This window comes from Castor canadensis, chromosome 6 (genome assembly GCF_047511655.1).
Source record: "Castor canadensis chromosome 6, mCasCan1.hap1v2, whole genome shotgun sequence".
In the NCBI taxonomy this organism is placed as follows: domain Eukaryota; kingdom Metazoa; phylum Chordata; class Mammalia; order Rodentia; family Castoridae; genus Castor; species Castor canadensis.
Window position 1 is genome coordinate 61,156,706 of NC_133391.1, and position 24,194 is coordinate 61,180,899.

General features: G+C 40.8%; 1 protein-coding gene across 2 annotated transcripts in view; it reads left to right on the forward strand.

Moving 5' to 3' along the window:
• Prdm6 (PR/SET domain 6) overlaps positions 1 to 24,194 on the forward strand; it is a 101,414-nt gene that overhangs the window by 46,548 nt on the left and 30,672 nt on the right. For both annotated transcript variants that reach the window (XM_020176306.2, XM_074076568.1), the window contains 2 exons: positions 20,401 to 20,528; positions 23,822 to 23,946. In XM_020176306.2, coding sequence (XP_020031895.2) covers positions 20,401 to 20,528; positions 23,822 to 23,946 — 253 coding nt within the window. The remainder of the gene's footprint in view (positions 1 to 20,400; positions 20,529 to 23,821; positions 23,947 to 24,194) is intronic.

Below are 24,194 nucleotides of genomic sequence, written 5' to 3' on the forward strand. Positions count from 1 at the left end.
TATTAAATATGCAGTTCTTTGACAAATAAGAAAGAATAGAAGTGTATTATCCGTCAAAATAGGGATCTAAACGTGCTGAAATGAGCTTTAAAATACATTAAATATGGAATCTGTTGGTGGGTTCCATATTAGGTAGTCTGTTAACGAATGTCACAGGAACATTCAGCAAGGGTGAAAGTGATAATTTGCAATGATATTCATTCAAAGTTCAGTCTTGCATTCATTTTTTTTATAGCTATGTGTGTGTGTGTAGCTTGGCATGGCATTTCTGAGTGTCTTTGGAAAGTTCTTCCCTTCCTTTCCCTACCCTTCCCCTCCTCTCCCCTCCCCTCCCCTCCCTCCCTTTCCCTCATTCCCCTTCCCTTTCCATCCCTTCTTTCCTCTTCCTCTTCCCCTCCCTCCCTCCCTTCCTCCCTCCCTTCCTTCCTTTCTTCCTTCCTTCTTCTGTACTGGGGATTGAACCCAGTGCCTTGCACATGCTAGACAAGTATTCTACCACTTGAGCTATGCCCCCAGCCCTTTTGCCTTTGAGATAAGATCTGCCCCTGTCTTTGCCTGGACTGGCTCTCCTGCCATGCCTCCTGAGTAGCTTGAAGAGTCATTTTGTTCCTGATATATGCTGAACCAAACCTTGGTGATACAGGCTTCACTCATTGTACCTGCTGTTTGGATTCCATTGAGTGATCCAACCATTAAGGGGAACTTTGGGGTTCTTACAGGTGCAGAGTTGAAGTGAAAGGAGTCAGATATTCTAAAACCAAAATGAGGTTGAACTGAATAGGAGAGAGGAGTAAGATGGATGGGCAGGGTGTTTCAGGAGAGGAGTCAAAAAAGATGGTAGCAGAAAGAAGGCTGCAGGAGGATTGGCATCTGATATGCATAGGACCTTGAGCCACACTTTCAGCTACTTACAGACAACTACAGATAGTCCTAAACCCAGTGTACAATGAGGCAATGAGAGAGAGAGGGAGAGAAGGAGGGAGACTGTTCACATAGTTTTTACAATATAATTATCTATTTTATTGTTATTGTTATTAATATTTTGCTGTGACTAACTTACAAGTTAAACTTTATTATAGATATGTATGCATAGGAAGAAACATGGTGTATATAAGGTTCAGAACTATCTGTGTTTCATTCAGGGTCTTGGATATGTCCCCCAGAACAAATCCTACATGGTTATGGGGAGACTACTGTAACTGTTTTTAAAACTTGTTTGTGAAAAGATGCTGACACAATTATAGTCCTGATTTCGAATGGCAGTAAACCCTGGATGTGATTTTTAGGAACTGTATAACTGATAGTCATAGCAATATCAAGCTGTTAGAAGCCTTCTAAGCACTATTGCCCCTAGACCTCCTAAGTGATACAATAATTACTGTGGTTTATAAGAAGCAGATTAAGTTTTAAGATATAATAACATCTTTAATCTGAAGTTGTCTGTACTTGGCCAAATCAGCTTGCCTGTGTTTTCTTTCATAAAACATTTGGTCTCAATTGTAGTTTTCATTCTTCAAATAAAAATAAGGTCAGAAAAAGTTCAAAATGACATGATGGAATATATATTTGTTTGGAAAAATGATCTGGTTATTGCCATGGCAGCTATATTAAATTTTTAGGGTTATATGATATAGTTTTTATATTAATACCATCTTTGAAATTTATTTACATGATGTAACAGCTCTGATGGTTACATTACATCCTTGAAAGCAAAAATGTACAAACTGGCCAAGATTTATGCAGTTTCTCAGCAGGACAAAATTATTCAATTTAAAGGGAAAAAATTTGTTGAGTTTCAATTATGCCATTTAGAATTTGGCATGTATTTAATTTATTGCAAAAGAAATGCAAAGATGGATTACGGAAAAAATATGTTCTTACCTAATATAATGGTACATATCTTGGTAAGGCTTTGTATTTTTGCTTTCTGATGAAATTGTTATAAGCAAAGATCTAGGGAATGGCTAACCTGAATGAGAATAATCTTTGTACTTAGTCTTCCCTCTGCTGCATGAATTGTCGTACATATTTACTTTCATTGAGACATAGCTTACTGATCAAGAGGAGGGAAGTCATAATTCTTAAATAAATAGTAATTGTAGATGCTGTGCTTTCTAATGCTGTTCATGGGCCTATTCTTTCACTAGACATTTTTTTTCCTTTTTTTTAATTTTTATTTTATTATTCATATGTGCATACAAGGCTTGGGTCATTTCTCCCCCCTGCCCCCACCCCCTCCCTTACCACCCACTCCACCCCCTCCCTCTCCCCCCCACCCCCTCAATACCCAGCAGAAACTATTTTGCCCTTATTTCTAATTTTGTTGTAGAGAAAGTATAAGCAATAATAGGAAGGAACAAGGGTTTTTGCTGGTTGAGATAAGGATAGCTATACAGGGAGTTGACTCACATTAATTTTCTGTGTGTGTGTGTTACCTTCTAGGTTAATTCTTTTTTTTTTTTTTTTTTTTTTTCATTTTTCTTTTATTATTCATATGTGCATACAAGGCTTGGTTCATTTCTCCCCCCTGCCCCCACCCCCTCCCTTACCACCCACTCCACCCCCTCCCGCTCCCCCCCTCAATACCCAGCAGAAACTATTTTGCCCTTATCTCTAATTTTGTTGTAGAGAGAGTATAAGCAATAATAGGAAGGAACAAGGGGTTTTGCTGGTTGAGATAAGGATAGCTATACAGGGCATTGACTCACATTGATTTCCTGTGTGTGGGTGTTACCTTCTAGGTTAATTCTTTTTGATCTAACCTTTTCTCTAGTTCCTGGTCCCCTTTTCCTATTGGCCTCAGTTGCTTTAAGGTATCTGCTTTAGTTTCTCTGCGTTAAGGGCAACAAATGCTAGCTAGTTTTTTTCACTAGACATTTTTAAATTGAACCTCAGATTCTAAGTTAAAAATTAAAAAAAAAATGAAGCCAATTATTTTTTACAATGAATTCTGGTAGCTGTTACAACAGTGATTAAAAAAGCTAAATACAGAAAATATAGTCTATGAAGCTTACCACGACTCTACTTTCTTGGATATGAATTTGGAGTAATTCTATCCCAATCTTACAATTGTTTTGTAAAATAAATATTTCAAGTTCTGATTGTTATGATAATGTAAGTATTATCTCACCTTAAAATGTATTATCTTAAGAAAGTGTGCTCTAATGAGATAAATTTGAGATGATTTAGAAGTTTATTTTCAAGCTTGAGTGTGCCTCAATTAATGTTTTAAACATCATTTAATATCTGGGCATTTATATATTTAATTTACTATATAATTAAAACAATTGTATAGAGGTTTTTTAGTATTTGTTGTTTTGTGAACGGCACTCACAGTATTTACAGTAGGGTCATTGAAGTATAGAAAAGTAATTTTTATTTTTCTAGGAATTCCCTTTTGTAGTTGAATTCCAGGCCCTACTATGAGTCTTCATATGCTGTGTTGCTCTCAATCCTTGCATACTGGAGTCGTTATTCCTTTATATTAAACAGGAGAACGTGATAAATAACTTATCTGCTGTCACATGGCTGAGGTTGAATTCCTACTCTGCCCAGTTCCACTTAACACACAACACTCAAGGGTACAAAATTCATTGCCATTTTCTTCTGAATTTCATTTTACTTAATTTTTCAGAAATACTGAAGTAGAAGGAAATTTGTTTTGAAAAGAAAAATCAAAACCCACCAGTAAAAACAATGATAATGGTGCTATTCATTGAGCACTGACTACATACTTGGCACTTATGTAGATGATCTCACTCCATCTTCATGGAAACCCTTGAAATGGATGTTAAGATCTTCCTCATCTCACAAGTGTTTTGCCCAGGATGACACTACTTATAATTGCTGAGTCCAAGATCTGAACCCAAGCTGTCTGGTTCACTCTACCATCAGTCCTCCTCATTTAAATTCTAGTGTATAGATTCCATGTTTGTATAATTGAATTCACCTTCAATTACATGGAATTTAAAGATATATATATATATAATTTTGTAAACATTCTTGAGCTAGTTGTATGCTATAGCTTGGAAGGTATAATTTTTAATTAAGTTTGCTAATAAATGATTGTGTCACTTTGATTGGCAGTTCAATACCCCTATTGGGCATTGAAAAAAATTCATGTACTTGAAATTACTGCATTATGGCTTTTATCCATCTGGGTTCCGGCAGAAGTGCGTACATTGACGATACATTTACAATCAGCTCACGGGGTCAATATGTGATAGAGGATCCAGAACATTATCCAACTTGACATTCATGTTTCCTGTTAGAAAGCATGGAGAGTCAGGTTAGGTGACTTGCTAGTTATGAAGTTAGTACTACCAGTTAGTACTACCTGGTAGTCAGGATTCCTAATTTGTATCTATCAGCTAATTTACTATGAAATATAAGGGTATAAGCTGGGGAAGATCATTATCTTAATTTATATTTTTTTAGAAAACAAGCAACTTTACAGCTTACAAAGCAAATGACTTTATTGGGCTAACGTAATGTAATGATATGTTTTCTTTTTAGTTGGAAAAAATGGCAGTACCCAAGGGTTTGGTCAAAGCTGAAAGGGAAGGCTTTGGTGTATTAATAACCATTGACTCACTAAATCCAGCAATAGGCAGGGCTAATCTGGCCTGGTCACATGATTTCTCTCCTAAAAATATCTGTCTTATGAGGTAAAATAAACAGAGACTCTATTCCAGTCTGCATCTCTAGTGGTCCTGAGAATGTGGCCAGAGATTTAGGCAATGCATCAGAACACACTTGCAGTGGATTACAGCAGGAAAGAGTGAGAGGAACATAGAAGTCCAGAAGTTCAGAGGCTGTAGCTCCCAAAAGGACAGAGGGAAGGATGGAGGGGGGCGGAGAGAGAGAGAAAGAGAAGAAGAAGAAGAGAAGAGGAGAGGAGAGAGAGAAAGAGAAAGAAAGAGAGAGAGAATCACAGTTCAGAGACCGAAGAAATGAGTCAACCTTTGAAGATAATCTCCTCAAAAGTACACAAAACATCTGAAGAATTCTGACTCATCCATTCTAACTATTTCTATTCCTCCATTCAATACTCTCTTTCTATTTGAAAGTGTGGAATTTGGTACACACTCCTTTGAGAATCTAATAAAAACCATGAACCTTCTTCTCAGAAGCTTATCATGCACATTTAGCATTTTCTCGTGATCTCAGGCGTTTGCAGCCTAGTCCAAAATCCCTCCATGGAATCCAATGTACAAGATTCCATTTTATTCTTCAGCCCATAAATACTTCCTGTAGAAATAAGGAATTCTAAGTCGTGTCTAAGAATTAGGAAGCTGATTTTACAGCAATGTGGTGATTAGGTGGTTGCTTTTCTTTGGATGTTAACATTACTCATTACCTCTGCTAACCAAAGGACTGGCAAAGCTTATTCCTCAGCTATTCAGGTTTACTGAATCTCTTGGTTAGATTGCCAGGGAATCATACCATCATACTTGAATGCCTATCCAGAAACACAGGGCTGGCTCTGTAGGAAAGCATGGCGTTCCAGTGCTGTGGCACTTGCCAGCCCTCTGGTCCAGCTGTCTGAAGGAAGCTTTATTAACACACCCAAAACAGGGCTGTTCAGAGGCTTGGGCCACTTCCATTTTTCAAGGCTCTTGATATATTGAAAAATGAAAAACTGCCAAAAGAGGGTTACAAAAACAGTGGTATACTTTAAATGTTTACTTTTAACAACCTAATGCTTTTAATACCAGAAGCATATAATTGTGCTATTCATAAGTTAATTAAAGGATTTATAAAAATGTTAATTTGTGGTTCACTACAGGCAGTGTGGTCCAGTCATAGGACCCTAGCTCTTCCACTCCTGTCAGTCTGTCTCTGCGATTGTATATATAACTTCATTTGGAAATAGCTTCAAAGGTCTCAATTTGAGCCTCTTTAGGAAAGTGGTGCTGAAAGGCCCTGAAGCCACCCCCCTGGAGAGGAGCTGCAGAAACCTCTCTGTGCAGGGGATGGGATTGCCCCTTCCCCAGAAACCCTGAGCTCCCACCCTCTAGTAGTAAAGTCGGTGGCCATCCCAAGACCTCTGAAAGGGGCAGTCATTTGTCCTTTCTTGGTGCTGGATGACATCTGTCCTTACCAGGGCACTTCAAATTCCTGTAAAAGTTCCCGTTCCCTCAAGCTTCCCATGAAGATAAAGCTCTGAATGAGAATATTCTTTTCAGGAGCATCACCTGGGTCTATGTTCACAATGCTGTGAAAATCACACCTCTCAGGAATCTCATGTAAGGGATTCTGGGCCCAGAGGAGAGGCAGAAAAACATGAAGGAAGAATGAAAGAGTCACCAGAGAGGAAGGCTAGTAATCCTCAGCATGGGACAGCTTGGAGATTGGATTGAGAGGAAGAACTGACATTTAGAGAGAGGCAGGTGCATGCTAGGCTCTGAGCAATCTTTGGCCTGTCTATGAACTGGAGTTTCCATCCAGAAGTTTGCAGTAGCCTCAACTCTGCAGAGACTGTTGGAAATTTTTAAAGAACATGTTAATTTTAGCCAGTAAAACAAGACACCCTTTTAAAGCAACATTGCTCCCTTGAAATTCTCCTTAGTTGGATATTCAACACTGCTGTAGCTGTGTTGGCCCATCCCAAAAGCAGAAAGACATGGTTCAGCCCTTAGTGCTTGAATACTTGCAAGATGATCTGTCCTTTCATCTGTACCCACGTGACTGTCCATACATCCACCCACCCAGTTACCCATCCAAATATCCATTCATCCATTCATCTGTTCATCCATCCAATGAGCAAGCAAGCAAACAAGCAACTGGAAGAGTCTGATCAAAGTTTGTGTACTGCTTTCACAGTTCAGAGCTGGTTTAAATAACTAACTTTGACTCTGCTTAAGTTCTGATGTCTTTTTGCAAAATTATGATTGATTATGATTCCCAAATTTACAAAACCATTATAGACAACAAATATCTGCAGATTAGACTTTGGTGCAGAATAAATGTCTTATGATTCATTTTATGCACATTGCTCCTGTTGCATTGTAAATGACTTGAGGGCAGAGAATGGGCCTTATGTTTTTAATGCCCTCTACCAAGCACAGCAGCTGGCAGATAGTACTGCTTACCAAATGTCTGTTGAAAAAATGCTGTCTGGGAGATGGAAGGTCTAACTTTGACAATCACTAACCATTATTGCCGTGACATTACCTTCTATCCTTGGTACCTCATCTCCTGGATCTTCGTGGAGAAGATACTGATGGCAAATAAGTGTGTTTGTTCCATTCCTGTGTGTAATTATACTACTGGTTCTTAAAAAATAGTTTAGAGACAACAAAATCTGATCCATTTGAAACCCATGTCTCTTCCTATCCTACTCCAGGACAAATTTGGAAGTTTGTTCTCTAAGCAGTGATCTTGGGATGACAGCAACCTCAGGGGATACTCCCTAAGGACCATGACTGATTTAGGCCACTTGTGGTTCTCATACTCCCACTTTCTTGAGTGCCCTTGAATCTGGGGGTCAGCTTCATTTCTGCCATTGCCTTGTGATTCAGAACAAGATGGTGTGAATTGGGTGCATGCTTCGCTCTGTCCCAACTTGATGTAAGGAATGTTTCCTAAATTATTTAAGAGCTGAAAATATCTTTTCTGTCCTCCACAGATGGTCACTTTCCCCTTAATAAAGCGTGCCTGACAATTACACTTTATTGGTGTGGTTAAGAAAAGAATGTTGTAGAACTAGGAAAACATAATAATTTTAAAGAGTGACACATTTCAGCAAAGAAATAAAGCAGTCAACTGCTTTGAAGAGAAGTAAAACCATAGGAAACCATTACTTCATTGAGACAAACATTCTGTGTCTTCAGAAAGTTCTTAATAAAAAAGGGGGTGAGGATGAGGGCAGTGTGTGTGTCTACACAGATGTAAAAGTAGTCTTTCTGATTTTTAGGGCATTCCCTTTACAAATACGCCAACTTGGTACTTCATGCACGTTTAACACAATTGCAATTTGCACCTGGGCTTTGGTCAAGACTTTTTGGAAATCATATTTTTTAGTAGCTGTTATGCTGAGATGTAAAACCAGGAACAGTTTCACCAAGATATACATGGTGGTGTTCCCTAGTGTACATAAATCAAGACTCTCCACTGCAATGAAGAATTAAATAGTACTCCAGGAGATGTGTCCATGTAGGAGCCACAGGGAAATTTCCAGTGTGCATGGCAGCGTGTGCATTAACTTTAATGCATTATTTTATAGTTCTGAAGTGCAGACCTTACTATCATAAGTAATGTGCAAATCCCATCAGTTCACACTGGTATTATTTCTAGGGTTATTTTAACAAAATAATAGTCCTCTTTCCTGTTTGGTAGAAAACTAAGGCTCTGTTTTTCCAAGCGGAAAAGAATGCAAAGTCAAATTTCTCTGTGGTTTATTTTCCAAAACTGATACTTTCTCACATGTAGTGTGTTTTTGTTGTTGTTTTTCCAAAGTCTGCCTTTGACTGAAATGGGATGAGAGGGTGAATTCAGGTTTATCAGCCACATAGTCTGGGTGAGTCACAAGACAGGATCCCTGTCAGATGCTAGATCTCGTTCACAGATTCTTCATCTCAGCAAAAGTAGAAACATGAAACAGAAGAGAACGAGACCAGTGTGGAGGGAAGCTGGAAACCAGTGTTTTATCCAGAGCCCTCAGTGTAGAAGAGAAACATGGTAAAAATGAAAGCTGCCCTTTGTTTACAACGCACACAATTCATGGCAGCGAGCTTTAAAAGCCCCTGAAATGCTCTTAATAAACCTAAGAAGAGACAGGCTTTCTTGACAACTCAGATCTAAATGTTTACTTGGGCTTTCACGGGAGTTTTCTTCACTTACACTGACCTCTCGACACTGAGTGAATATCCATTTTTTAATGTGAATTTAGTATATATGGGCCCAGTTTTCACAGACTTAAATTAATTTCATTTGAAAATCTATTTAGTAAAGGTCAGTATTTGTTGGTTGCTTTGATTAAAATTGTATTTAAAAAAACTAAATTTAACCAATTTTTAAGTGTGTGGATTGTGTTAGAAGAATTTTACATTTGTGAACTACTTTAATGCTGAGAGAGAGAAAGAGAGAGAGAGAGAAGAGAAGAAAAAGAAATTGCAGCATGCAGTATTTCCAAGGTTGCTCTTAGCAATGTAGGATTACCAGTATTTTCCTTTTTAGTGTTGGTGCTGTTGAACTCTGGAGACGGTTGTGCACTGTGGATGGAGGACAGGGAAAAAGATAGGTTTGCAGCAGAGTTTGTGGATGGCACCAAGCCAGTGCCCTGAAAAATGGCAAACATGTCACAGTGAACAGCTGGATGCAGAAATATTTCTCTTTAATTTGGACGGATAAAATTTTTTTCACAGCAGGGCACTCTCAAAAGAGTACAACATCAAAGAGGGCGGGTCTCACCAGTCAGACATCAGCTGGCTCCAGGATGGAGCAAAATGAATGAACTGTCAGGACTTTTCCAGCGTGTGTGCTTCTGCCAAGTGGAAAGTTAAAGGTTCAGTGGCTTGTTCAGATCACAGACAAAATCCTGATAATGGAAGTTGGTTCCCCAGAGTCCTGCTCTGATCAACAGACAGAGGATGTCTGAGGAAGACTGCAGATTGATGGATAGCAGGCGTCCTATGGACGGCCGCTGTCCTCAGAGATAGTGGGATTCACCAAGTGCTCAGCAGTTCTCAGGAGCTCTCAGGTCCCCATGTCCTAATCCTCAGAGTCACTGAGCTCCTCTGCTAATGTGACAATCAGCAGCGGCTGACCCACAGTGTGACCAAAATACCCATTCTCATCTTTTCACATGGCTGGCTTTCTGATGAAGGCTTTGCCGACACCACTGCCCACCATGGGTGTTTTACAGTTTATTGACACTCTTCAACTGTTTTTCTGATTACCATATTTCAGTCTTGACTTCTATGTTAGTATTATCTGCAAACTCAACATAAACCTGTAATGATTTTTTAATATTTCTAGAACTTGATGAATGAGAATTGACAAAGTACAGTATATAGCTTTATATCAGCATTACTGAAAATACAGTGACGGTGTATATAATCATTACTCATTTATTTTATGGGGCATTTATTACTTGACCTCTAAAGACTTGTCTTAGAATCTTGGCATTCCAGTCATTCCAAAATATTCCAAAAGAAAGTGAGGGGACGGGTTTTCTTATTAGAAACAACAACAAAATAAGTTGATTTTAATGGAAGGAAGAAGGAGAAATTATTAAAATGAAAAAAAGTACAGTATTATATATTTGAGAAAATATAAAAACCAAATACAAGTAGTATGGATACACAAGCCAGTATTTCTTTGATGAAGAAGCTTTTATTATGAAGCATGCATCTTCATCTGCAAACTTACACAGTGTTGGTGTTTGGGTGTTCCAGGCCATTATGGCACATTGCCAGAGGAAAGAGAGTGGCTTCACAGAGAGCTGGGGATTTACATCTTTATTCAGTGCATGGTTGCTGGTTGTATAAATTTTACTAACAGATTAAGTAATTCTCACTAAATTGACATTTGCTCTGAAAATAGGAATTTGTTTGATAAATGACATAATTAATCATCGGGAACATTTTTACGACCCTCATTTGGAAAACTTTAGATGCTTTTAAAGAAAAAGCTCTCCAGCCTCTTTCCGATAGGACAAATGGGGTACGATAAAAAAGCAATAACATGGTGGTCATTACGAAGTGTGTGGCAGAGAGCAAGTCATTTCACCTTTCTCAGGCCAAGGCTTCAATCTGTAAAACAGTGATCGTCCAGCCCCCCTCCTGGGTCAGTGCATGGATCAAATCAGCCCATGATAGCACTGTTGGAGCTCAGATGTCACACAAATGTGGGACCTGGTATAATTACTGCTTGTCTTCCTTTGTGTGAAGGTGGAGGCAGATGCCCTCACTCATTTGGAAGGTGTGGGTTGAGCTTCCCTTATTTGAAATACTTGGGACCAGAAGTATTTCAGATTTCAGAGGCTTTTTTTTGGATTTTGGAGTATATGCTTAGACTTTATTGGTTGGATCTGAAATCCAAAATGTTCTGAAATCTGAAACCTTTTGTGTGCTGCCATAACACTCAAAAAGTTTCAGATTTTGGAGCATTTTGGATTTTCATATTAGTAATATCCAACTTCTGTTACTTTGTGGCCTCTCTTCTCAAGCCTTGATCTAGCTGATCTGAAAGTTTAAAAACAACAAGGTCAGGAGTCACCTTGGTGGTTCTTGCTGGCTTCCTCTCTAGAGGGAGAAGTGGTGCCAAATCCCTGGAGAGGTGGTATGAAATCTGAGGCTGCAGGCAGAAAGCACACTCCTCAGCCAGGTGCATTTGGCTGCCTCGAACATGGCGAGTGTTCATGTGGAAATGGACACTGTATGTTGATGTCTCCTTTGGTCAAAATGTTGGTGACCTTAGCGGTCAAGCAGTCCTGCATGGTGGGTGCTCTTCTGTGAGGGGTATACAGGACTCCCAAAGCCACAATTAATTAAATCACTTGTGATAAACACTAGCTATTTTCAAGTATGCTTCAAGAATGTTCTTAAAAGTACAGTGGGTTCCTGTGTGTTTGGATGACAAGGGATGCTATGTAAAACTTAAAACTGATTAAAGAATGGAAAACAAAAGACCAAAGATACACTTGCTTGCTGTTTTCCAGACAGCATTTATATTAATAATAGCATTGTTGCTGTGTATTTTTAATTTTTTTAAAGCAGAGTCATCTGGGAGATGAAAATGTAAACAGTTATTTTACTCCTATACCCTGTTGATGTCATCTTAATTTTTATCTTCTCCTTTCTTATTTTTCTTTCAATGAAAGTTGATTTCCTAATGTGTACAAAGCCCTGTGTAAGGTATATATGGTTAAATTTTTTTAATGATTAAGATGGATTTCTGCCCTTGATGATCTCCTGGTCTGATAACCATAGCAATATGTATTTAGGTATCACACACACACATACACACAAACACACACACTTTTTTTTTTTCAGTGCTGGGGGCTGAACCCAAGGCCTTATGCATGCTAGGCAAGCACACTACCACTGAATTAGGCCCCTATCCTGCCACATAAATATAGTGGCCAGTGTCCAGGAGCAGGTTAGTAAATTTTGTGTGGACTGACATTTCATATCTAATAATCGTGTTGGCCTTAGTTCTTTAAGCAACCTGGGTGGTCAGCATCATTTTAAGTCCTTTATGTACACTTGCTCATTGTATTTTCATATCAGCCCTTATAGGTAGGGAGCACCATTTTTTCAAAGAACTTCTCAACTTCCTCAAGAGTTTATAGAACTTCCCCAAGTCACACTGTCCTTGATGGTGGCGCCACAACTGTAACTCACACACACTGCAACACGTAGGTCCTTAGCCTCTGCATTCTACCCTCTGTGGTCACGCCTCACTGGGGTGGCTTACCTGTTGTATGTTTTCACTAATGGTACTTAGAAGGTCTCTTCTAACAGTCACACCTATTGAAAGTAAAGTCTTTTATTTTCTAATAAAAGTATTCTGATTACTAACTATTCACAATCCAAATAGTCAAGAATAGTTCTTTGGACACACAGTAGAATCTCACAGCAAAACATTTTTATCCATCTTGGCAAACAGGATGCCTTTCAGTTGAGTTTGTCAAACTGTTAATACACTTGACATTTGACACCCTAACTTTCTGAATTCTATAGAAAGATGAGGCAGCAGAAGGCCCAGTGTGGAGAAAAGCAAAAGAGATCTTAGAAACCGTTTTTAGATCTGTTTCTGCTCTTCTTTGGATTCTCTCTGGGCTTTTTTCAGATTTAACATGAAAGCAGTGCTGGGCTCACAGGTGTAAACCGGAAAACGGTCAGTGACCTCTCCTGGGCCTTCCCATGGTGACTGTTACGTATGAAATTCACTCTGTATAGCACAGAATGGAAGGAGGCTGGCTGTAATTTGTTTCTTAGTGCTGGTTGTCATACTTCTAATCCTTTTTTTTTTTTTTTTTGCATTTAGCAGTAATTTCTTCTCAAGCTTAGAATAAAATCCAGTATCTTTAAGAAACTGTAGAATTATTGAGAATTGAGTTCCTCTGCATTCTGAGCCCTGTGTGTGGTGCTTGGCATAAAAGATGCTCCCATTCCAGCATTGGTGAAAACTGAAGGAAGGGGGATGGGCCAGCATTGGGCACAAGGAGAGAGTGAAGTGTCTCCCCAGTCCTGTCCATCCTTGCCATGACTAAATCCAGGGACCAGGTTTTGGGAGAAATAGTGTTTTAAGGTGGAATTTGAGTTTCTCTCGTTTAAGGCCATTGGGTTTCTTTAGGGTATTGACAGATACAAATTAGGCGAAGGCCTTGGCACCCTCCCAGTGGGGAGGCAGGGAGATGGAGGGCTTGAAAGGAGGCCTGGTTCTGTTGCGGTAGCCTCACTTTCTGGTCATTGGCCTGGGGAGACCTCACTTCCTTATGTATAAACTGATCCGTTGGAACAGATGGGCTGAGTCGCCCCTCAGATCTGATTTTCCTGGGCTCTAAACTTGGCACTCAGTGTTCTAGCAGGAGAACTGGTGGCTTCCATCTTCACGGAGGCCTTAGTGACCAGAGGAAATGCTCTGCCTGTGAATTTTCAGCGTGCTCCCAGTTCACCTCAGGACCCTTCGAGGTACACAAGGAACAACTATCTCACAGAACAGGGGTGAGGTCAGTTGAGTTGGTGGAATGCTTCCACTAGTCCTCATTCTTTAATTAAACAACTTTCCTCTGTTTTTATAGTGGAATTACATTTGAGACTTCTTTGAATTAAAAGGACCCTTCACTTTAAAAAGTCTTTGAAACTGGACATGGGGGTACATGCCTATAATCCCAGCCACTCAGGAGGCAAAGGCAGGAGGATTGAGAGTTCAAAGCCAGGCCTGGCAAAGTTAGTGAGAACCCTATCTCAAAAAAAAAAAAAAAAAAAGAGAAAAGAAAGAAAAACAAAAGCAAAGGGCAGGGGGAAATAGCTCAAGTAGTAAATTGGGTTCAATTCCCAGTACCAAAAAGAAATAAAATAAAACAACAACAACAACAAAAAACCAGAATAAAATTAAAAGGGTCTTTGAAAGCCTGTGTTGGTAAAGAACAAAAACAAAAAACGGTGCTTTCCCTTTCACTCTAAAGCTGAGGAGGAGAGAGCTTGTATCTCGAGGTGGATGAAGGCTTCCTGGTGCATGGGAGTGATGGATGTTTCTAGTGTTTCTAGGCTATCACTTTAAACAGTGTTCCCTGAAAGTGCTCCCAGCTATAGCAGACTGGTTTTCAGTGGTGTCAGTAATTCCCTTTTACCTGTGGTTACAGATGCAAATGTTTTCTGAGGCTAAGTAGGTAAGTATATTAGTGAGGTAAGTATATTAGTGAGGTAAGTAGACAGTAGGGCAGAGTAGGGACTATGGAGAAGTGGAAAGTTATGTGCTCAGTCTGAAGGGGTCACCTTTTCTTAGCATCAGTGAATTAATACAAGATTGAGGACCCATCTTTTTTTTTTCATTTTTCTTTTATTATTCATATGTGCATACAAGGCTTGGTTCATTTCTCCCCCCTGCCCCCACCCCCTCCCTTACCACCCAGTCCACCCCTCCCTCTCCCCCCCTCAATACCCAGCAGAAACTATTTTGCCCTTATCTCTAATTTTGTTGTAGAGAGAGTATAAGCAATAATAGGAAGGAACAAGGTTTTTTGCTGGTTGAGATAAGGATAGCTATACAGGGCATTGACTCACATTGATTTCCTGTGCATGGGTGTTACTTTCTAGGTTAATTCTTTTTGATCTAACCTTTTCTCTAGTTCCTCGTCCCCTTTTCCTATTGGCCTCAGTTGCTCTAAGGTATCTGCTTTAGTTTCTCTGCGTTAAGGGCAACAAATGCTAGCTAGTTTTTTAGGTGTCTTACCTATCCTCACCCCTCCCTTGTGTGCTCTCGCTTTTATCATGTGCTCATAGTCCATTCCCCTTGTTGTGTTTGCCCTTGATCTAATGTCCACATATGAGGGAGAACATACGATTTTTTGGTCTTTTGGGCCAGGCTAACCTCACTCAGAATGATGTTCTCCAATTCCATCCATTTACCAGCGAATGATAACATTTCGTTCTTCTTCATGGCTGCATAAAATTCCATTGTGTATAGATACCACATTTTCTTAATCCATTTGTCAGTAGTGGGGCATCTTGGCTGTTTCCATAACTTGGCTATTGTGAATAGTGCCGCAATAAACATGGATGTGCAGGTGCCTCTGGAGTAACAGTCTTTTGGGTATATCCCCAAGAGTGGTATTGCTGGATCAAATGGTAGATCAATGGAGGACCCATCTTTTGATGTTTCAAGAGTAGTTGGAAATCTAATTAGGTAAAATTAAAAAATTTAAAATACTGTACAAGAAAAACAAAGTTCTGTTGCTTGAATTTAACCAAAAGCCACAAGTTTGAGAATCTTGCTGTAGAGATACTTTTTGTTCAGAGCCACCGATATGCAGATTTCTATCCTTGGGAAGGTGGCTTCTAATACTGTTAAAATGGCATTTGTTGTTTCTGAGATGATCATTTTCCTAATGTAATGACAAAGCTGGGCAGCCAGTCACAGCTATCATGAACACAGCCCCAGCCTTGTCTTACTCCTGCTCTCCTCATGGAGAGTTTTGTCCTAGGAAAACAGTATTTTTGGAGAGAACAGTACTTCCTGCTCTCTGGGATCACAGTGCAACCCCTTTCTCATGGTGGTTTTCACTTACTGCCATGTGGTTTGCACTGAAGGAGAATTTAAGTGATCACTATGTCACCTTACACGTGTGGTGTCCCAATAGACATTGTTGGATTGAAAAATGTTAAAGTCCCCTTAAAAAGGTAAGAATTAGCTCTCCCCCTCACTTACCTCTCTGCTCCCATTTGTATAAGATAAAAAAAGAAAGTACAGACCAGAGCAGTGGTTTTAAAATAGCAGCAGGAACAATCACGAAAACAATCAAAGGCTGAGACTGTATTGATAGAAATTACAAATATTTTCCCAGGAGGGTGGCACAGGTAAAGCTTATCACCTTGGGGTACCATAGTCAGCTTCTCCACTTTAACAACCCACGCAAAACCAAAGTACAAAGAAATAAAGGAGTAGGGTTTCTTTTCATCTATTTCTCTCTCTTTGATTAAAGGAAAATCAGAAAAACACAAGTAGGGTTTGGGGGTGCAGCTCAGTGGTCACGTGTCTGCTTAGCACGTGCAAGACCCTAGTTTTAATCTCCATAACCTCTGCCCCCAAACAAACATCCATGCACAGGCCAGAGAAAAGGTGACTGAGTGTAACACTTGCCATTTTTCTTTTTTTTTAAGGAATGAAACATTTCAGGTAAAGTGTAAGTTCTGTTTGTAAACCCACCATGATAAAACATACTATTTAGGGTGTTCTTTTTTTTTTTCAGACTGGGGTTTGAACTCAGGGCCTTCACCTTGAGCCATTCCACCAGTCCTTTTTGTGATGGGTGTTTTTGAGATAGGGTCTTGTGAACTATTTGCCTGGGCTGGCTTCAAACATGGATCCTCCTGATCCCTGCTTCCTGAGTAGCTAGGATTATAGGAGTGAGCCACCAGTGCCTGGCTAGGGTGTTCTTTTGAATATTTTAACAAATGATAACATGACAGTCTGCAACTTGATTTTCTCAATAGACATTACATTTTTAATATTTATATCAACTGGATCTTAATACAAATAGATCTAGTTCATTAATTTTAAATGTATCATATAATACATTTTTGTAGGTCTGGAGGGGAATGCCTATTAAACATTTTTTTGCATGATTTTTGATCTTTTCCTACTGAAATCTTTTGAAAAATAATAAAAACAAGATAACTTTTGGCTTTGGCATTAGTTCATTTCCTTCAATCCCTTAAGTCTTTTGAACTTATCAAGTATCTAACTTAAAATTTCATTTCAGTGTCCTACAAATGTGCATGGTAATTCACCCTCCAAGAGCTGCTGAACTTGCAACTGCAGCTGCTACTCTAGGCTGACACCTGTTGCAGCAGATCCTCGCTGTGGTCCCTTCCTTCTTACCTGGAAAGCATCGGTCCCTGTTTAGTAGTTCAGTTGCCAGCAGACTTTTTTTGTGTGGCTGCACTGGGGTTTGAACTCAGGGATTCACATGCTTGGTAGGCAGGGCAGGTGCTTTACCACTTGAGCTACTCCACCAACCCTTTTTTTGTGATTTTTTTTTTTCCAGATAGGGCCTTGACAACTACTATTTGCTTGGACTGGCTCTGAACATTGATTCTCCTGCTCTCTGCCTCCTGAGTAGCTAGGATTACAGGAGTGAGCCACTGGTGCAGACTTTTCTTTAACTGAGCTCTTAAGTGGTAACAAAGCTGAGCTAATGATAGTGAGTAACAATAAGAACAGAACTAGTATCTAGAGCTTGTTACAGTGTTTCTCCTTCCCTGCCTTTTATTCTCATAATACCAGAGGAATGAATATGCATTTGTTTTCTGTCCCATTTTTACTCTTAAAAGAAACACTGAGTTTAAATGTCAACTCTGGACAGCACAGACCAGAAAGAGGTGAGAACTGGCCTGGGCCATGCACAGAGGCACTGTTTCTGCCTCTCAGCAACCGTGGTGAGGCCCTCTGAGGAAATCCCATGTGCTGGGCGGATATGTTGTTATGTCCTGACATGTAAGATGTTTTTAGTTTTTGTTCTTTGGAGGAGTTGGGTGAAATGGTGTAACCAGATTTGTGTTTCAGGAGATCACCCTGACTACCTTTAGATGCTGTGCTGGAGGGCCCTAGAGCCTCCAGGAAGTTCAGTTAAGAGCTCTTCCTTTCTCAAGCACCAGGTGGGGAGGAAACTGTTGGGGCAGCTGTCAGTGGTGGGGATGGGGAGGTGGATGCTCCTGGAACGAGTGTAAAAGAGGCAGATTCAACTGGATCTGGCCAGGTCTGGGCTGAGGACTGAGCGAGGGACCACCATGGAAGCTGAATGACTCTCTGGAGCTCTAGGTGTGCAGTTACGAGATTTAAGTGGGTGCCTGGGATTGCTGTCACATTTCAGGTGAAATATAATATCAGGGAAGCCCACCTCATGCTATGTGTGACACTGTTTGACGTTTCCTGAGGGCAGCTGTCTACTTTTTCTTTGAGGCAGGTAGCAGTTTACATCAGGCAGGCAAAAGCTGTGGGTTTCCCTGTATGCTTAGTTAAGGAGATTATGGCTGAAAGGAACCCATAGGAGGAAGTGCGTCACACTCGTATCCAGGGGGATACTGGCTAGTGGAGGGGCTCCTGTGAGCTGACTCCAAAGATGTTAGAGTGTGGCCTGCTGTTGGGGACATTGGCGGGAAGCACTGAGAGGATAGCTGTGTGCAAGAACTTCGGAACTCTTTTCACAGCCCCTGTGGGAAGGTTTGCTAGGGAAGGATAAAACAGGGGTGAACCATCAAGGTTCCTTTTCCATTAACCCTCAATGATGGCCTTTAGGGAACTGAATGGCTTTGTTCAATGTCTCAGCAGGCTCAGAGTTGAGATTTCTGAATCTTAACAGACTTCTTAAAAAACAAACCAAACCTGGACACAACAACAAAAACAGCTAGTGTAAAAATCTGATCTAAAAACGATGTCTGTCTAGTTTGTGCATGGCAACAGATGCGTCCATCACACCATGTCTGCTCTTGTCATTATCCAAAATCTGGGAATTTCAAGGAGTCATCAGCCTTAAATGTAATGTTTAATCTAATCCAGCAATCTCTTCATTCTTAGGCTAAGTTGATTATCAGCTGTGATCACTGGTGTGTTTGCAAAGTTGCAAATGATTGTGTTTAGATTAATGTCTTTTATTTGTGGGGATTAGTGGAAAGGCTGGGGGTGGACAGCCATTTAAGAAGAGTAGGGGAAACATCAGTTGTTTAAAAGCACAGAGAAACTCAGCATTGAGCCCTGTAGTGCTCTGGACTGGAAGTACATGAATGGCCTCCGAGGCGTTCTGCAGCATTTATTCCCATGTTCATTTGGAAGGGAAACATGGGAGGCTGAATAGCACGGGTAAGAGACATGATTTTTCAGGGTGCTCTGGGTACCCTCTCAGAGGCCCCTCTGCTGATTTTATTTGAAAATGCCTTGGTGGACCACAGTCCTTCTGAGAATTGGGCCCCTAAGAAACATTTTTTTTTTCGGGTACTGGGAGTTGAACCCAGGGTCTCACACATGCTAGGCAAGTGCTCTACCACTTGAGCTATGCTCCAGACCTTTGGGTTGTATTTTATTTTTGAGACAGAGTTTCACTGACTTTGCCCCAGCTGACCCTGAAAGAGCAATCTTCCTGCCTCTGCCTCCTCTGGAGCCGGGATTATAGATATGTACCACCATGCTCTGCCCTAAGGAACTCTGTTAACTGTGATTTCCAAATGCCCATAGGTCTGGGAAAACCTTCTAGAATAGCTGTGGATATGACCTTCTCATCTCCTACTCCTCTAGACACTGTGTTCCGCAAGGGGCACTGGGTCTGAAGTGGTGTTTGGAAGGGGAGCTCCTGTCTCTGCTGTCAGCACTGACCATGTGCTCAGCTAGCAAGTCGATTTGCATAAAGCTTTTTGCCTTGTGCTCATTGTCTGGTTTGAAGAGGATTTTATGTTGTGTGCTATGTAGAAAGAAAATGTGCTGAGCTGACCTAAAGCAATAATTATGAAAGCAACCTCTGTGAAGTAATTTAAATCTGTGAGAAACAGTTATGTTCCTTTTTGATGACTTCCCTCCTGATAGTGTCAGGTCCTACAGCCCAAGTCCTGTGAGTGAGAGTCCATTTATACTCCAAACAGAATCTTTTGAGACAGAGTCTCTCTGTATAGCCCAGACTGACCTTGAACTCTCAAATCCTCCTCCCTCAGCCTCCCAAGTTCTGGTATGCACCACCATGTCCAGCCTTGCAATTCTTTACAGCTCCATAACTCTCCAAACTATCTCATGCTGGGTGTCGCCCAGCTTGTTGGATAGACGATGACTGCTTTCTGAAATACACTTTTGAACAGTGACACATTTGAGACTGGGGGCCTTTTGTGCGCATGTTCCAGCCATGTCCGCGTGGCCTCTCCTTTCAGCTTGCTTTGTTTATCCAGCAGCTCATTATTTAAGACGAGCCTGTCAAAATAGGTTAAGTATTCTTTGGGAAATATGGTCACATCCTTGCAATACCACAACTATGTTTAATACAAGGAAGATTGGCTTGATAAGAAAAACATGGTCAACAAAATATTTCCCTGTTATTCTGGTTGAGCTTCCGGGAGCATCAATAAGCACTAGCAAACCCGAGGCCAATAAATTGCCACAGCTGACACTTAAAGACACCAAGGGAAGCCGGGAAAATGATTGCTGATGATTCGTTCTAACTACTTGACCTTCTGACCTCTTCTCTAGATATATGACCAAGATGGGACACTACAGCACTTTATTGATGGTGGGGAGCCTAGTAAGTCGAGCTGGATGAGGTATATCCGATGTGCAAGGCACTGCGGAGAACAGAATCTAACAGTAGTTCAGTACAGGTAAAGTATACCTTGATTTACCACTTACAGAGCTGAAGCCCTTGGGCTTGCATCTGCAAATTCAGGCTTGCTGCTAGTGGTTGAAAAAAATCCTGCAGAACTCTGCACGGATCGGCAGGGATTTTTGTTTTTGTTTTTGTTTTGTTTGGACTAGGTTTCATGAGTCTTCAGAAATAAAGGTGCTGGTAGATGGCCTCTCTCACCTGCATGCATACCCTTGCCTGAATTTTCACAAAGACCTGACTGGGCCCAGCAAGCCCACTGGCTTGGGGCAAATCTCTCCCGCCCCAGCAGATGTGTACACACAGCTGAGTAGGAGTTCGGAGACTTCCACTCAGAGCCCCCCACTTTGAGTCTGCTCCAGGCTCTCTTCCTGGGCGCAGTTTCATTTGCACAAGAACTTCTCAAACCTGCCATGCTCAGCTGCATTGACTAAGCCACGGTCACCTCTCCTGCTCCCTCAAAAGATGCCAGAGCATTTGGATTTGGCCTCTGATGCTTCTATTTTCAGGTTTCCAAGCACAGGGAAGTCTCTAGTCTCCCAAGATGTATGGGCAAAACCCAAAGAGGTAACTGAGGCAACGTGGAGCCCTCCCCATTGTCACTGGGAGCCTGTGGGGCACAAGAAGCAAGACACGTTCTCAGGATGCTCAGCCCCTGTGGTCCGTGCACCTGCTGGTCAACATCTCCACTCAGAAGGCTGGGGTGCAGACGAGAAGGCAAAAAGAAATCAAACAGGAAAAAAGCCCCACCACTAAGCCTTTGCTCAAAATCCCTTGAAAACATGTGCCATATAAATACATGAGCTCGTTATAAACAGCCGTGTTCCCTTTTGAATCAGAAGCAACTCTTTTGCTGTATTAGGCACCACAGACACATCAAAGAGGAGGTCCTGTGCTCGGCAACTTGGAGTCTTGCTTGTGGCTATTTATTTTCTTTTCCTTTTTTTAAAAAAATGAATTTTAAAAAATCTTTTTTCCCTGATAGCCTAAAGGCTGCCCAAATCTGGCTTGCTCTCTGAAGGTCTCCAATCCAAGGGAACATTTTTGGGCATGGCTGACTCACTGCCTTCATTCCCTATGTAGTTTTATTTGATTAACTTATGAAATAGTGCAAGACAGGATCTGGTTACACTGGTGTACAAGGGCTCTGCTCACCTTGACTTTCATGAAGGTTTTACGAAACTCTGAGCTAGAAAATCAGCAAAGATCATGCTTGTCCAGTCAGCAAGAGAGAGTTTGCTCTTGAGGCAAATTCTGAACTTGGGACAAGAAACCCCCCAGAGGAGGGGGCCCGGTTAAGTCATTACCTATCTGCGGATTTTCCAACCCCCTTGTCACGATGGCACTTAAACTCCCAGTTCTCTCTGCCTATCTGTTTTCCATTACTGCAGATCTTTATAAAATGAACTACAAAAACACAATTTTAAAAACTGGCATCCATTACCAGTGACCACGTCCAAAAGTAAGAAAATAGAAAAGTTGGGCCCTGAAGAGCCAGCCTAATTTTTATTATACATGAATGTCCTCTGCACAGAAAGTCAGCTGGTTTAAATTCATTCTGTTATGATTTGTAATATCTAAATGGAATTTTCTTCAAAGCGCCCTTGATTGATTGACCCTTAGCTGAACGTTTTGTTTTTATTTTGAGGCCGACAATAATGTTTGTTGGCATGTGTTCTGCTTCAACTGCGTTGGGACGCCGTGAAGCTATCTTTATGAGTCATCCAACCACAATACTAAATCCATGTCAGCAAAGGAAATATTATCTGAAAAGGGAAAAATCCCTTTGATGTGCCTCAGCGTGCAGCGATTTCTGCAGCCTTGGAAGCTCTGCCCACTTGTAAGGAATGGTGTACCTTACACATTTTCCCCTCGGCCCGCGCCATGCTTCAGAAGACCACCCATCGCTCCAAAACAGTCCTGCTCTTTGAGCGGCAAAGTGTGTCACTTGGTTTTAGCGCATTCATTTGCCGGGCGCTGTGTTTATATTATAGGAAGCCAAACCGAGAGCTGAAATGTTACAAGGGTGAAGTACAAAGTAGACTCAATTTTTCTCAAGTTAGGAGATGCCAGTGATTTATAGCTCGGCTCCAATTTTGATTTTTTTATGTAGCAGTGGAAAGAATTAATAAAATGCACAGCTCTTGGAGATGCAGAGGAGGAAGGGTGGTGAGGACTGGACAACTGGCTGGAGTTTTTGTCAGATATTCATAGAATGTTGGGGAAAAACATTCTGCTTAGCTAGCAGTGCCCTCGTGAGATGGAATGGCAGGGAGTGGGGAAAATAACAAGATAAATGAAATTTTTGCAGCTGCAAGTGAAATATTGAGAATCTGCACTTTTTTATTGATCTTTATGATCCTGTTGCCAAGAGTCACTTTGTGGGGACAAAATATGTTGACAAGTGCATATCTCACTGCCGTGAAAAATGTGGGGAAGGATTCGCCTTATGTCTGCAGTGTTCTACGAGGAACAAACTGCTTCTCAACAGCCAATTCCATACAGAAAGGAAATTTAAGGCCCACCAACCCTCCATGCTTCTGTCTGGAACTTGAGGCTAATATTTGTAGTAATCCTTCATTGAGAAAACCAGTCGCAGTCTCTTCATTTTTTTCTTTTTTAATCTGTAGATTTTTCTTGATGGTACCAAAGCTGTTATAAAAAAGGTTTATTTCTTGCGACCTTCCCTGTATCATTTCACAGTGTAATCTTTCAGCCAGCGTAAAGTGCTCGCTTGTATTTATTGAATTTCCATCCATTTTATAAGAGGGCTTTTCTCTCCTGCGTCCAAGTTTAGAGAAGAAACCATGGAGAGGATTTTTATTTCTCTTCATCCTTCTGTCACAAAGCTGCTTTATTTTATGACAATTTTGGGAACTCTCACATCCAAGATGCCAGAGTTCTCTTAATGCTTTTTCTGCAGGTCAGTAGAACTCATTTACGTCTGAGGTGGGGCACCACTGCCTTTCACTTTGCCAAGAGAGAGTGTTTTCTCATTAGTGTGAGGTAGAATTTTTTTTTAAAAGAAACTTTTTCTCTCTGCTGTTTCCTGGGCCAAATATCTGTCTCTTCCAGACCCTCTAAGGAGAGACACTGATGAAAAAACTGTGTGCTGTTTATCATACTGAGTTACAGGCTCTACTTGGTTGCTGGGGTTACTAAGGTGGGTGTAGATTTATGATAAGCAAACTGTTGAGGTGGAACTGGGCAGGCCATTTCCCGGGCAATAAAAATGTGGGGGCACGTGAGTCCTACGTATTACTAAGCTGGGTTTTCTTTTGTTTTGAATAGGTCGAATATATTCTACCGAGCCTGTATAGATATTCCCAGGGGCACCGAGCTTCTGGTGTGGTACAATGACAGCTATACGTCTTTCTTTGGGATACCCTTACAATGCATTGCCCAGGATGAAAACTGTAAGAATTTATTTTAGCTCTGAATTCACATCTCAAAATACCTATTTCAAAGCTAACTTTTAAAGAGTGTTCTTTGAGACATCTGAAATGTGGTTTGCTATAACACCTAATGCACACGTGCACCGGTCCATTCTGTCACTTTCTTTTCCCTGTATGTTGTTTGCTTTTTCACAGGGTATCTTAACCTACACTAGCTAATTCTTCTTCACCTGTGCATAATTTCAAAGCCTTTGCCAGAGTTTTAAAGA